A 16,179-nucleotide genomic window follows, 5' to 3' on the forward strand; every position below is an offset into this window, starting at 1 on the left:
GGTACTCGACAGGTTTGGGCAAATAGTCGCTGAAATGGGCGGGTTTTCTGGAATTTTACAAGTGGGTCTGCGGGCGGGTCAGGACTAAACAAGAACTAAACCAGGACTAATCTTGGACTTAAGAGAGAGAACCCTGAGTCAGTGGAGCAGAGTGTCCGCAAAGTGCGATTTGGCGACGGATGAGCTGACCTCTGTTTGGTGTGAAGCTCTGAGCCGGTCCTTTCGCCTGCGGTCACCCAACGGTCTACACGGGCGCACCTCCGGGCCCGTCCCAACAGTGAGTCCTGGTCCAGTTCTGGTTTAGTCCTGGTTCAGTCCTGGAATCAGTCCTGGAATTAGTCCTGGGTTAGTCCTGGGTCGTGTCTGTGAATTTGTGTTGTAATGAAGAAAGTGAAACCGTTTTATTTCATTTCGTGATTGTAATTCTTCAAGTCGTCATATTCTGATGGACGCTTCAGTTAGAATGTTTTTCATCTGTGTGTGTGATTTATCTCGGACACGGGCGGGTAACGAGTGGAATGTTCACAGGTCTGGGCTGGTGTGGGTTTAACTTTGATACAATCACAGGTTCACGGGCGGGTGTGGTGCTGGACTGTGAGGGTCCGGGTGGGTGTGGTGCTGGACTGTGAGGGTCCGGGTGGGTGTGGTGCTGGACTGTGAGGGTCCGGGCGGGTGTGGTGCTGGACTGTGAGGGTCCGGGCGGGTGTGGTGCTGGACTGTGAGGGTCCGGGCGGGTGTGGTGCTGGACTGTGAGGGTCCGGGCGGGTGTGGTGCTGGACTGTGAGGGTCCGGGCGGTGTGGTGCTGGACTGTGAGGGTCTGGGTGGGTGTGGTCCGGGTGGTGCTGGACTGTGAGGGTCTGTGGTGCTGGACTGTGAGGGTCCGGGTGGGTGCTGGACTGTGAGGGTCCGGTGGGTGCTGGACTGTGGGGTGCTGGACTGGAGGGTCTGGACTGTGAGGGTCCGGGTGGGTGTGGTGCTGGACTGTGAGGGTCCGGGCGGGTGTGGTGCTGGACTGTGAGGGTCCGGGCGGGTGTGGGTCTCCAAAAAAAGGACCTGTGCAGGACTCTACTCTGGCCCATTGACTCCCATTAGAATATTGTGGCTCTTCTCTGTGTTCCTGCTGCTGTGAGTCTTGGCACTTTGGTCTTTAAATGTTCCTATTAACTCGCTTTACATGATCCTGTCCGTCCTGTTCTTAATATTAATCTTGGCTCCAGATTAACCGCGTCACCGCTGGCCTCACTGAGCTTCATTTGGTGCTGGACGCTGTGAGTGACGTCTGACTCTGTTAGTCCACGTCTGTTACCGTCTGTGGTCCTGAACAAGAGCTGATCCCACTGCTCCTGACACGTGTAACCCAGACACTCTGAGCGACAGGGCTGTGCAAAAATATTATTTTTTTATTTATTTTGCTAAATTATTTTGTTCCAGCTACAGTTTTGTTGTTTGTTCAGAGGAAGGAAACATTTGCGACACATTTTCGTTGTTTTGATGAACTTTGCGCAAGAAATGCACCAACAAAATATGAATTTATGTATAAAATTGTCCTGAGTCTTTGCTTTAGTCCAGATGTGGTCAGTTAAACTCTCCCCTTTAGTCCAGATGTGGTCAGTTAAACTCTCCCCTTTAGTCCAGATGTGGTCAGTTAAACTCTCCCCTTTAGTCCAGATGTGGTCAGTTAAACTCTCCCCTTTGGTCCAGATGTGGTCAGTTAAACTCTCCCCTTTAGTCCAGATGTGGTCAGTTAAACTCTCCTCTTTGGTCCAGATGTGGTCAGTTAAACTCTCCCCTTTAGTCCAGATGTGGTCAGTTAAACTCTCCTCTTTAGTCCAGATGTGGTCAGTTAAACTCTCCCCTTTAGTCCAGATGTGGTCAGTTAAACTCTCCCCTTTGGTCCAGATGTGGTCAGTTAACGTCTCCCCTTTGGTCCAGATGTGGTCCTGATGTTTGTTCTTGTTTTCGCAGAGGCCCAATCGGAGAGTCCGACCCAGGGCAGCGACGGCGACGTGAAGGAGCAGCCGGAGAACGGTCAGTCTCTCTGTTTGGTTTAGTTCAACTTAGTGATGTCCACAAACAAACAAACAAACAAACATCTCAAACTCTATTATGATTCTGAGTAGTGACGGGCATTCGATGAAATTTTCTTAATCGATCGTTGGAAGAATTAACGATCGATTATCGATTAATCATGAACGTTTTTATATTAAAATGATCATCATTATTATTACTATCTGCACTAATCTGCATCAATAAATTCAACTTTACGACATGTAAACATAACGACTCTAGATCCACATCAGCTGTTTGACATTATAATGTGTTTAATTCAGTTTTGTTCAAATCTCACAGAAACAAAACTTAAAACCACATCACTAATTTACATAAACTAAGTGAAGATAAAACTCCAGCTCTTGTGTCGCTGATGTGGTTCAACTTGTGTTGGATTAAAAGACATGACTCAGGTGAATACAGGTCAGTGTGACCAGATTTGTGTTTGTCAAAACCAGGACAGCGTACGGGGGGAGGGGGGCGGGGCCTCGTCATCCACATTGAGCGACTCTCACCTGGAAAAACTTTTTCCCACTGGACACAGAAACATATGTGCTGCTTTATCCACTGTGCACATGGACTCACACTTGTCCCAACGCAACGGAAAGTGTGGAATTTCTTCTACAAATCCTGGTTAAATCCACATTTGTGCTTCGGTTCGTTACAGACTGACCCACTGTTTGTGTCTCGCTCCTTCTGATGCAGAGACACATGTACACACCTGTTTGGTCACGACACACACAAACATACATTCAGTTTGTCCATTAAAATCAACGGAATCAATCAAATTCTTAATGATCAATTATCGATTAATCAACTACTCATGCCCATCAGTAGTTCTGAGGAACAAACTCGATTCTCAGTGAAAACTCTGATCCCACCAAGAAAATAAAACACTCAGTCTTTACACAACAGAACTTTTTCACATCGGCTGAAGTGTCCCGCTGGAGGTTTGTGGAACTTCTGGTTCATGTTTTTCTGTGTAAATGTGTGTGTAAATTTGTGTGTAAATGTGTGTGTAAATGTGTGTGTAAATGTGTGTCGTATTCTCCAGCAGCTTCATAAATTTGCTCCATCATCAAATCTTCAACCAACAAACTCCACAAAGGAGAAACATTCTTCATGAACCATTTATCCACAACGATCAAGAGAAGAAAGAACAAAATTTAAAAGAAACAACGAGCCACACTAGTCACACACTGAGAGCCTGTTTATGTTTTGGGGTTTTTTCCCCCTAAAATTAGGCCTTTTGTTCCCACATTTCCTTTATCATCAGTTTGCATCAGATTTTATCCAAATTTCTCCCAATTTGGTTGTCAGATTACACCCGACCTGTTCTCCAGCAGCAGGTGAAATGACTCTGAATCATCCCTTTAAATGTGGTATAAAAATAAAAAATGACTTGACTTGGGAGTTTAATTTTGAGAAAAATCTTAGGAATAAGGGAACATAGGTCTGACCTCGAACTATTGAGCAAAACTAATGTTACGATCAGGAATAAAACATTCATTGGTTTTTCAAAATAAAACCAAAAATAAGAAAATGAAAAAACAATGATTTTCTTCATTATTTGTCTCCAAAACCAAAATGAACAAATAGATAATTATTCGTTTTTCAGTTTTTCAATTTTGTGTTTAAATGAAAAATGGAAAAAAAAAAAAAAAAACAGATAACGGCCTTTTCCCGTTTCCCTGACCTGGAAGTGAAACATTTACCTAAGTTTTGGTCTTTCTTTGATGGGGCAGATTTATGAAGCTGCTGGAGAATATGACACATTTACACACACATTTACACACACATTTACACACACATTTACACACATTTACACACACATTTTAACACAGAAAACCACAAAACTACAGCGGGACACTTCCAGCCGATGTGAAAAAAGTCTGTTCTAAACACATTCAGTTTTGTAGTTTTAGTATTGTTTAGAAGTTTTAGATTTTCGATACTTTGGACGACCCTGAGACTTTAGTTGAGTTTAAATAAGACTTGTAATAATGCAATAATGTAATAACACATGTAATAACAGGTGTGTGTGTGTGTGTCTGCAGGGCATCTGGGCTTCCAGGACAGTTTTGTGACTCCTGGAGTTTTCACGGTGGCTGAACTCGTGCGCGTTTCACAGAGTAAGTCTCCAGCTAAACACTACATTACCCATGATCCCACGCTAATAAAACTACACTACCCACAACACCACACTAATAAAACTACACTACCCACAACACCACACTAATAAAACTACACTACCCACAACACCACACTCTAATAAACTACACTACCCACAAACACACACTAATAAAACTACACTACCCCACAACACCACACTAATAAAACTACACTACCACAACACCACACTAATAAACTACACTACCACACAAACACACACTACTACACACTAACCACTAAAACTACACTACCCACAACACCACTCCTAAAACTACACTACCCACAACACCACACTAATAAAACTACACTACCCACAACACCACGCTCCTAAAACTACACTACCCACAACACCACACTAATAAAACTACACTACCCACAACACCACACTCCTAAAACTACACTACCCACAACACCACACTAATAAAACTACACTACCCACAACAACACCACACTAATAAAACTACACTACCCACAACACCACACTACTACCTAAACTACACTACCCACAACACCACGCTACTAATAAAACTACACTACCCACAACACACACCACACTCCTAAAACTACACTACCCACACACCACACTCCTGAAACTACACTACCCACAACACCACACTACCTAAAACTACACTACCCACAACACCACACTAATAAAACTACACTACCACAACACCACAACTACCTAAAACTACACTACCCACAACACCACACTACCTAAAACTACACTACCCACAACACCACACTAATAAAACTACACACTACCCACAACACCACACTAACTAAAACTACACTACCCACAACACCACACTAAATACACTAAAACACTACACTACCCACAACACCACACTAATAAAACTACACTACCCACAACACCACACTATACTACACTAACTACCACTACACACTCCTAAACTACACTACCCACAACACACACTAAATAAACTACACTACCCACAACACCCACACTCCTAAAACTACACTACCCACAACACCACACTCCTAAAACACTACACTACCCACAACACCACACTAATAAAACTACACTACCCACAACACCACACTAATAAAACTACACTACCCACAACACCACACTAAACTACACTACCACAACACCACACTAAAAACTACACTACCCACACAACACCACACTAATAAAACTACACTACCACTACCCACAACACCACGCTCCTAAAACTACACACTACCCACAACACCACGCTCCTAAAACTACACTACCCACAACACCACACTAATAAAACTACACTACCCACAACACCACACTAATAAAACTACACTACCACAACACCACACTCCTAAAACACTACTACCTACCCACAACACCACACTAATAAAACTACACTACCCACAACACCACACTAATAAAACTACACTACCCACAACACCACACTCCTGAAACTACACTACCCACAACACCACACACTACCTAAAACTACTACACTACCCACAACACCACACTCCTAAAACTACACTACCCACAACACCACACTAATAAAACTACACTACCCACAACACCACACTAAATAAAACTACACTACCCACAACACCACTCCTAATAAAACTACACTACCCACAACACCACACTAATAAAACTACACTACCCACAACACCACACTACCTAAAAACTACACTACCCACAACACCACACTAATAAAACTACACTACCCACAACACCACACTCCTAAAACTACACTACCCACAACACCACACTCCTGAAACTACACTACCCACAACACCACACTAATAAAACTACACTACCCACAACACCACACTCCTAAAACTACACTACCCACAACACCACACTAATAAAACTACACTACCCACAACACCACACTCCTAAAACTACACTACCCACAACACCACGCTCCTGAAACTACACTACCCACAACACCACACTAATAAAACTACACTACCCACAACACCACACTAATAAAACTACACTACCCACAACACCACACTACCTAAAACTACACTACCCACAACACCACACTAAAAAACTACACTACCCACAACACCACACTAATAAAACTACACTACCCACAACACCACACTAACTACACTACACACTACACTACCCACAACACCACACTAATAAAACTACACTACCCACAACACCACACTAATAAAACTACACTACCCCACAACACCACACTACACTAAAAAACTACACTACCCACAACACCACACTAATAAAACTACACTACCCACAACACCACACTAATAAACCACTACACTACCCACAACAACCACACTAATAAAACTACACTACCACAACACCACACTAATAAACTACACTACCCACAACACCACAAACTCCTAAAACTACACTACCCACAACACCACACTCCTAAAAACTACACTACCCACAACACCACACTCCTAAAACTACACTACCCACAACACCACACTAATAAAACTACACTACCCACAACACCACACTAATAAAACTACACTACCCACAACACCACACTAATAAAACTACACTACCCACAACACCACAGCTCCTAAAACTACACTACCCACAACACCACGCTCCTAAAACTACACTACCCACAACACCACACTAATAAAACTACACTACCCACAACACCACACTAATAAAACTACACTACCCACAACACCACACTAATAAAACTACACTACCCACAACACCACACTAATAAAACTACACTACCCACAACACCACACTCCTAAAACTACACTACCCACAACACCACACTCCTGAAACTACACTACCCATAATGCCACGCTGCTCTCACAGTTCAACTTCAACAACTCAATAACACTCAATTTTAACACAAAAATTGGTACCAAGATACCGACTCTAGAACCAGAACTGAACCAGGACTCAACCAGGACAGTCCCAGGTCTGAACCAGGCCTAAATCAGAACTGTCCCAGGATTAAACCAGGACTATCCCAGGTAGGTCCCAGGTCTGTCCCAGGACCATCCCAGGATTGAACCAGGACTATCCCGGGACTATCCCAGGTCTGTCCCAGGTCTGTCCCATGAGTATCCCAGGACTCTCACAGGTCTGTCTCAGGATTAAACCAGGACCGTCCCAGGACCGTCCCAGGTCTGTCCCAGGTCTGTCCCAGGTCTTTGCGAGGACACTAAAGTCCTGACGCAGCTCCTCTCTGAGTGTCTGTAAGTGACTGGAGCGCTGGACTCATTAGTTTGAGTGGAGACATGGACGAGCAGAGAAGAGGAGGAAGAGGAGGAGGAGGAGGAGGAGGAGGAGGGACAGAGAGAGACGGAGTGAAAGAGAGAGGGAGCAGAGGGAGAGAGGGAGCAGAGGGAGAGAGGGAGAGAGGAGCAGAGGGAGGGAGAAAGAGAGAATGACAGAGGGGGAAGAAGAGGGGGGGGGTTAGGGGGAGGAGAGGACAGAGATAGAGAGATGGGGGTGTGTGGGGGGGTGACCTTTACAAAGTGCCGACGCAGACTCTGTGTGTGCACGTGAGTGTGTGTGTGCACGTGAGTGTGTGTGTGCACGTGAGTGTGTGTGTGTGTGTGTGTGTGTGCATTAGGGCTCCAGGGGGCGCTCTGACACACAGATCTATAGCTCCTGTCGATGTCTCTTCTCACACTGGAACTGTCAGAGCCAAAGTCTGAGCTCAGACTCAACAGAGACACACTGAGATGAAACTACACATACAACTACACACAACTACACATACAACTACAATAAAACTACAACTACACATACAACTACACATACACATACACTACAACTACACACAACTACACATACAACTACACACAACTACACATACAACTACAATAAAACTACAACTACACATACAACTACAACTACACATACAACTACAACTACACATACAACTACAACTACACACAACTACACATACAACTACACACACTACACATACCACTACAAACTACAACTACACATACAACTACACATACAACTACAACTACACATACAACTACAACTACACATACAACTACAACTACACATACAACTACAACTACAATTACAACTACAACTACACATACAACTACAACTACAACTAAAAGCTAAAACTACAACTAACAGCTAACAGCTAAAACTACAGCTAAAAGCTAAAACTACATTAAAAATGACTACATACATGAAAACTCTTTTGTTTACATTGGTTTCTTCCGCTCGTGCTCGGTGGCTGTTGGTAAAAAGTGAGTGGTGTCACTCGTTTGTGTCGACAGGTGTGTTGCGTTCGTCATGAGAAAACTTGTCTTATTTTGAAGTTTGTATTTAATAGTTTTGACCTGACTTCCTCATTTTACTCTAAGTCACTGAATGAAAAACGTTACTTTGTGGACAACTGTTGAGGATGTTGATGTTGACTTGTGGATACAGACCCAAGATGGCTGCCGCCCCGGACGTGACGTCATCGTGTTTTCTCGTATCCACCACCAACACACAGCCGTACAGCTAATGCTAATGCTACAGTTAAAACTACAACTACAGCTAAAACTACAACTACAGCTAAAACTACAACTACAGCTAAAACTACAACTACAGCTAAAACTACATCTACAGCTAAAACTACAGCTAACTAACTAAAACTACACTACAGCTAAAACTACAAACTACAGCTAAAACTACAGCTACAGCTAAAACTACAGCTAAAACTAAAACTACAACTACAGCTAAAACTACAGCTAAAACTAAAACTACAGCTAAAACTACATCTACAACTAAAACTACAGCTAAAACTACAACTACAGCTAAAACTACATCTACAACTAAAACTACAGCTAAAACTACAGCCAAAACTACAACTACAGCTAAAACTACAGCTACAGCTAAAACTACAGCTAAAACTAAAACTACAGCTAAAACTACAACTACATCTAAAACTACAACTACAGCTAAAACTACATCTACAACTAAAACTACAACTACAGCTAAAACTACAACTACAGCTAAACTAAAAACTACAACTACAACACTACAACTAAAACAGCTAAACTAAACTACAGCTAAAACTAAAACTACAAAGCTAAAACTACAAACTACAAAACTACAACTACAACTACAGCTAAAACTACAGCTAAAACTACAACTACAGCTAAAACTACAACTACAACTAAAACTACAACTACAGCTAAAACTAAAACTACAGCTAAAATTACAGCTAAAACTACAACTACAACTACAGCTAAAACTACAGTTAAAACTACAACTACAGCTAAAACTACAACTACAGCTAAAACTACAACTACAGCTAAAACTACAGCTACAGCTAAAACTACAACTACAGCTAAAACTACAAGTAAAACTACAGCTAAAACTACAACTAAAACTACAGCTAAAACTACAGCTACAGCTAAAACTACAACTACAGCTAAAACTACAGCTACAGCTAAAACTACAACTAAAACTAAACTAAAACTACAACTAAAACTACAGCTACAGCTAAAACTACAGCTAAAACTAAAACTACAGTTAAAACTACAACTACAACTAAAACTACAACTACAGCTAAAATTACAGCTAAAACTACAACTAAAACTAAAACTACAACTACAACTAAAACTACAACTACAGCTAAAACTACAACTACAGCTAAAACTACAGCTAACGTAGAGTGTCCAGTCGTCCCTGTTTCTCAGGGACATTCCCAGTTTTGAGTCTGTGTCTCTGTCCCTGCAGATTTATACAAAATTACTGATTTGTCCCACAGTTTTATACAAGAAATGTCCCAGTGTCTCTATTTTGGACAAATCTGATCCTGCAACAGTAAAGAGAGAAACATAAACTGACATTTGTTTTGGTAAAATATAGAAAATCTGCTTAAAAACGACAAACACAAAGAAAATGTGACTGTACTGACTCACTTTAGAGCCGAGCGCAGAACAGTTATCCTTAATTTCACACTCATTTTACAATTTTATTATTACCAACCACCACAAACCAGAGACGTCACAGTTTTGTTTTTTTTTTGTTTTTTTTGAGCTAAGCTAAAACTACAACTAAAATCACACCTAATACTACAGAGTTATAGTTTTAGCTGTAGTTTTAGTTTTAATTGTAGCTTTAGCTTTTATTTTAGCTGTTCTTTTAGCTGTAGTTGTAGCTGTACTTGTGCTTTTTTAGCTTTTGTTTTAGCTGTTAGCTGTTAGCTGTAGTTTTAGCTGTTGTTGTGGGTGTAGTTTTAGCTGTAGTTTTAGCTGTGTTGTTGTGGGTGTAGTTTTAGCTGTAGTGTTTAGCTGTTGTTGTAGCTGTAGTTTTAGCTGTAGTGTTAGCTGTTGTTGTAGCTGTAGTTTTAGCTGTTGTTTTAGTTGTAGTTGTAGGTGTAGTTTTAGCTGTTGTTGTAGCTGTTGTTTTAGCTGTTAGCTGTTGTTTTAGTTGTAGTTTTAGCTGTTAGCTGTAGTTTTAGCTGTTAGTTTTAGCTTTTGTTTTAGCTGTAGTTTTAGCTGTAGTTTTAGCTGTTGTTTTAGCTGTAGTTTTAGCTGTTGTTTTAGTTGTAGTTTTAGCTGTTGTTTTAATTGTAGTTTTAGCTGTTGTTTTAATTGTAGTTTTAGCTGTTGTTTTAGTTGTAGTTTTAGCTGTTAGCTGTTAGCTGTAGTTTTAGCTGTTGTTTTAAGTTGTAGTTTTAGCTGTTGTTTTAATTGTAGTTTTAGCTGTTGTTTTAATTGTAGTTTTAGCTGTTGTTTTAATTGTAGTTTTAGCTGTTGTTTTAGCTGTAGTTTTAGCTGTTGTTTTAGTTGTAGTTTTAGCTGTTGTTTTAGCTTGTAGTTTTAGCTGTTGTTTTAATTGTAGTTTTAGCTGTTGTTTTAGTTGTAGTTTTAGCTGTTGTTTTAGTTGTAGTTTTAGCTGTTGTTTTAGTTGTAGTTTTAGCTGTTGTTTTAGCTGTAGTTTTAGCTGTAGTTTTAGTTGTAGTTTTAGCTGTAGCTTTAGTTGTAGTTGTAGTTTTATCTGTAGCTCTACATCTCAAACTGAAGCTAAGGCTAAAACCAGCACAAGCAGCGATACGGCTAAAGCTACAGCTAAAGCTAGTGCTACAGTTAAAGGATAAAGTTGATGAAGTTGATGAAGTTGATGAAGTTGATAAAGTTGATAAAGTTGATAAAGTTGATAAAGTTGATAAAGTTGCGGCTGAGGTTGAAGCTGATGTTCAGGCACAGACTGAAACAGAAGTGTGAGTCTCCCACAGCGTTCAGCTCCAGTCAAATGAAGCTCACTGATGTTTGCGGTTATAAAGGTGAATCTGGAGCCAGGTCCACGATAGAAACAAGACTTTTTAATGGACAAAACAGTGAAATAAAAACCTTAGGATCATGTAGAGCAGGTTCATACGAATATTTAAGACCAAAATGAGGAGGATGTAAAATGCTGTAAGTCGGTGGGAGCCCGAGTCTGAACGTACCGGACAGAGCTTTAGCCGCTGTCGCCTTCACGTGGTGTGGGAGCGACGAGCCTTTAAACATGTGAAGAAACTTGGACCCAGAGTTTATCCAGACCTGTTACTCGAGTAAAACACTTTCAGACTCATTAATTCATCTGTTTGATCAAGAAGAGAACACATCAAAACAAAAACCAAGAACAGGATTTTTTAAAACCACAATGAAATAAGTGTAAATGACGTTATTAAAATGATGTAGATCACAGGATTATGTAGACTACAAATGAACCAACCAACAGACAGCAGAGGTTAGGATTAGGGTTCAGGGTTTAGGGTTCAAAGTTCAGGGTTCAGGGTTTGTCAGTGCTCACGGTTTATGACACTTTCGCTGTTTTCCGTGTGTTTAAAGGTTAAAGTTTATTTCATGTCTGCAGTTCGTGGATCATAAAAATCTTACAGTTTTTCAGTTTAAATGACGCTGTGAGTGATGTCGTTTTTTTGGTATTTATGACAATTAACCACAGGACGTGAAGACATCGTATGTCCTCTTATACAGTCCATGGTTCCAGGTCTGACAAGGGTCTGAGTAACTGGTTTAGTCTTGTTTTAGTCCTCGCTTAGTCCTGCTTTAGTCCTGGTTCAGTCCTGCTTTAGTCCTGGTTGAGTTCTGCTTTAGTCCTGGTTGAGTCCTGGTTCAGTCCTGCTTTAGTCCTGGTTCAGTCCTGCTTTAGTCCTGGTTGAGTTCTGCTTTAGTCCTGGTTGAGTTCTGCTTTAGTCCTGGTTGAGTTCTGCTTTAGTCCTGGTTGAGTCCTGGTTCAGGCCTGCTTTAGTCCTGGTTGAGTTCTGCTTTAGTCCTGGTCTCTGTATTGTTCAGAGGTGATAGTGTTTGGTCAGCAGATGCTCTGATGCAGCTCACAGAATCACTTATAGATCACAGTGCAGAGGGACGCCCCGGGACCAGACCAGGACCAGACCGGGATCAGACCGGGACTAGATCCAGACCAGGACAAGGATCAGGACCAGGACCAGGACCAGGGCCGAATCAGACTGAGACAGAGACTGAGACCAAGATTGGACCGAGATTGAGTTTGAGACAGAGACCAAGACTAGACGAGTCCAGACCAGAGACCTGACCAGGACCCAGACCGGGACTAGATCCAGACCAAGACCAGGACCAAACCAGGACCAGGGCCGAATCAGACTGAGAGAGAAACCGAGACCAAGATCGGACCGAGATCAAGTTCGAGACAGAGACCAAGTCTAGACGAGTCCAGACCAGAGACCTGAGATTAAGACCAGACCAGGACTTGGCAGGACCACAGACCAGTCCCAGACCAGACCAGAGTCCAGGTTCAGGTCTGGAGGAGTGGTTCACAGGTGTACCTAATAAAGTGGCCACCTCCAGGTTTTATCAGTTCAGCTCAGGTCTGCAGCCTCGTGCACGCCCCCACCTCGTGCACGCCCCCGCCTCGTGCGCGCCCGTGCCTCGTGCGCGCCCCCGCCTCGTGCGCGCCCCCGCCTCGTGCGCGCCCCCGCCTCGTGCACGCCCCCGCCTCGTGCACGCTCGCAGCACAATGGGCCGGAGTGACCTTGGTCTAGAGCCGCCTTTGGTTTGGACCCAATCGAACGCTCTGTCGATCAATATCCTATTACAGAGACCGGGACTGCGGCTCGGGCCTGAACCAGGACCAGACCGGGACCACACACGGACCGGGACCAGACAGGGACCAGACAGGGACCAGACAGGGACTAGACTAGGGTCAGACCAGGACTAAAGCACTGAGGACGGTTGGGGTTTTAAAGGTTCAATATTAAACAAAACTAACCCTGGTGAGATTTTAAAACAGGTTCTAATGTTCCGTCCTGAAAAAAATGGAGCTGGACCTGTTCCACCTTGTGATGTCATGAGGGGGACTCGGTCTAAATGTGCTGAGTTTGTGTGTGAATGAAATAATGAGTGTGATGAATCGAATTCTGATCACGATTTGTGTGTCAAACGTTCTCCAAACTCAAATAATTGAGCTGAAACGAGTCCTGGTTTAGTCCTGGTTCAGTCCTGGTTTAATCCTGGTTTAGTCCTGGTTTAGTCCTGGTTCAGTCCTGGTTTAGTCCTGGTTCAGTCCTGGTTTAGTCCTGGTTTAGTCCTGGTTTAGTCCTGGTTCAGTCCTGGTTTAGTCCTGGTTTAGTCCTGGTTCAGTCCTGGTTTAGTCCTGGTTTAGTCCTGGTTTAGTCCTGGTTTAGTCCTGGTGTAGTCCTGGTTTAGTCCTGGTTTAGTCCTGGTTCAGTCCTGGTTTAGACCTGGTTTAGTCCTGGTTTAGTCCTGGTTCTTGGTCTCTGGAGGTTTTGCTCTGACCCACTTGGCCGAGGTTCTTGAGCCTGAGGCCGGAGCTTGGATCAAACTGCAGCTTTTCCTCTGCCCCGTCGCCCCGGGCAACCGCACACACACACAACCACACACACACACAGATACACACACACACACACAGATCCACACACTCCTCACACACACACAAACACAATATCCCTCGTGCACGCTCCGGTCTCACACACGTGCACGCTCTTCATTCTTAATGTTCTAAATTCAGACGTTTCCTCCAACACATGAAACACACATGCACGCTCTTCACGTGCACTCTGTTCTCGTGCACTCTGTTCTCGTGCACTCTGTTCTCGTGCACTCTGTTGTTGTGCACGTGTGTGTGGATCCTGGGCCGGTGCCAGCGCCATCTGGGCCTGGATCAAACCTGCTCCCAGCAACAAACAACACAACAACAACAACAACAACAACAACAACAACAACAACACAACAACAACTACACAACAACAACAACACAACAACAAACAACAACAACAACAACAACAACACAACAACAACAAACAACAACAACAACAACAACAACAACAACAACAACAACAAACAACAACACAAACAACAACACAACAACAAGACAACAACAACACAACAACAACAACAACACAACAACACAACAACTACACAACAACAAACAACAACAACAACAACAACACAACAACAACAAACAACAACAAGACAACAACACAACATAGTCTTGGTTCAGTCCTGCTTTAGTCCTGGTTTAGTTCTGGTTTAGTCCTGGTTTAGTCCTGGTTTAGTCCAGAAAAAAAAAAAGAAGCAAATCCTAAAAAAAAAAAAAAAATCAGAAAAAAGAGATAAATTAAACCATTTATTTATTTATTTTTTTAGTTTAATTTAATTTAATTTAGTTTAATTTAAATCTTGTCAGAATTAAATTTATGATGTGAAAGTTTGACTCCACAGCACATGGAGTCAAACTTTCACATCATAAATTTAAATTTTAATTTTAAAGCAGCTCCAGACTGAGGCGAGTGTGAGCCTGTGGAGTTCTGCTGATATCAAATCATTGTTATTTTTTAATATACGCATAAAAATAAAATGGAAATGAAAATCTAGATCAGTCGATAAAATTTAAATTAAAAAAAAAATGCTTCATGTTTCACTGAACTTTTCCTGTTGATCTGTTCATTTAAAGGGAATATTTCATGTTAGAGCTTTTACTCTACGACTGTTTCATAAACTTCATGTTGTGTTTAAATCCTTCAGTCGTCCAGAAAAATCCACAGAAAAGGAGAAATTTAATTTGTCAACTGGACAAAGTGAAACTGCTCTGAAACACAAACACTTGTTTTCAGTTTGTGTTTTTACAGAAATTTGCAGAATTTTTCCAAGTGACAAACTGAATTTCTGCTTTTGCCTCGTCTTCATCTGAAAACACGTTTAGATCAGCACGTTCACGTTTACTGAAAATCATCTGGAAGATTTTCACCAAAAACAAAAACAAAACTATTAACCACAGACGAGGTGAATATGGGTGAGTTTAGGCTCCACTGACTCTGGCTCCAGTTCACACCACACTGAAAACCCGTCGTTTCTGTTTGTGTTTGTGTTTGTGTTTCTGAGCCTCGACGTGTTCGTCTGAAAATGTTCAAATTAACCCACGATTTTATTTTCTCCATAAATAAATAATAAACGTGGTTGGTGTTTTGAGCAGAGACGATCTGTGACCTGAAAACTCACAACACAAACTGGCACCTGTCCAACGCCCGGAGAAACGCACAAAACATGAACACACACATACACACATGTACACACACACACACACACACACACACACACACACACACACATGTACACACACACACACACACACACACACATACACACACACACACACACACACACACACACATACACACATGTACACACACACACACACACACATACACACATATACACACACACACACACATACACACATATACACACATATACACACACACACACATGTACGACACACACACACATACACACATGTACAACACACACTAACACACATGTACGACACACACACACACACACACACAGTACACACACACACACACACACACGTACACACATACACACACACACACACACATACACACACATACACACATGTACACACACACACACACACACACACATACACACACACATACACACACACACACACACACACACATGTACACACACACACACATACACACATGTACACA

At 42.2% G+C, this 16,179-nt stretch overlaps 1 protein-coding gene across 1 annotated transcript in view; it reads left to right on the plus strand.

Moving 5' to 3' along the window:
- Positions 1-16,179, plus strand: part of nfia (nuclear factor I/A) — a 103,245-nt gene that overhangs the window by 40,816 nt on the left and 46,250 nt on the right. The window contains exons 3-4 of the mRNA XM_055165174.1: positions 1,967-2,029; positions 4,108-4,182. Of these exons, the coding sequence (XP_055021149.1) occupies positions 1,967-2,029; positions 4,108-4,182 (138 nt within the window). The remainder of the gene's footprint in view (positions 1-1,966; positions 2,030-4,107; positions 4,183-16,179) is intronic.

Source organism: Boleophthalmus pectinirostris, unplaced genomic scaffold, assembly GCF_026225935.1.
Source record: "Boleophthalmus pectinirostris isolate CB_2022bp ecotype Guang Dong unplaced genomic scaffold, ASM2622593v1 HiC_scaffold_7, whole genome shotgun sequence".
In the NCBI taxonomy this organism is placed as follows: Eukaryota; Metazoa; Chordata; class Actinopteri; order Gobiiformes; family Gobiidae; genus Boleophthalmus; species Boleophthalmus pectinirostris.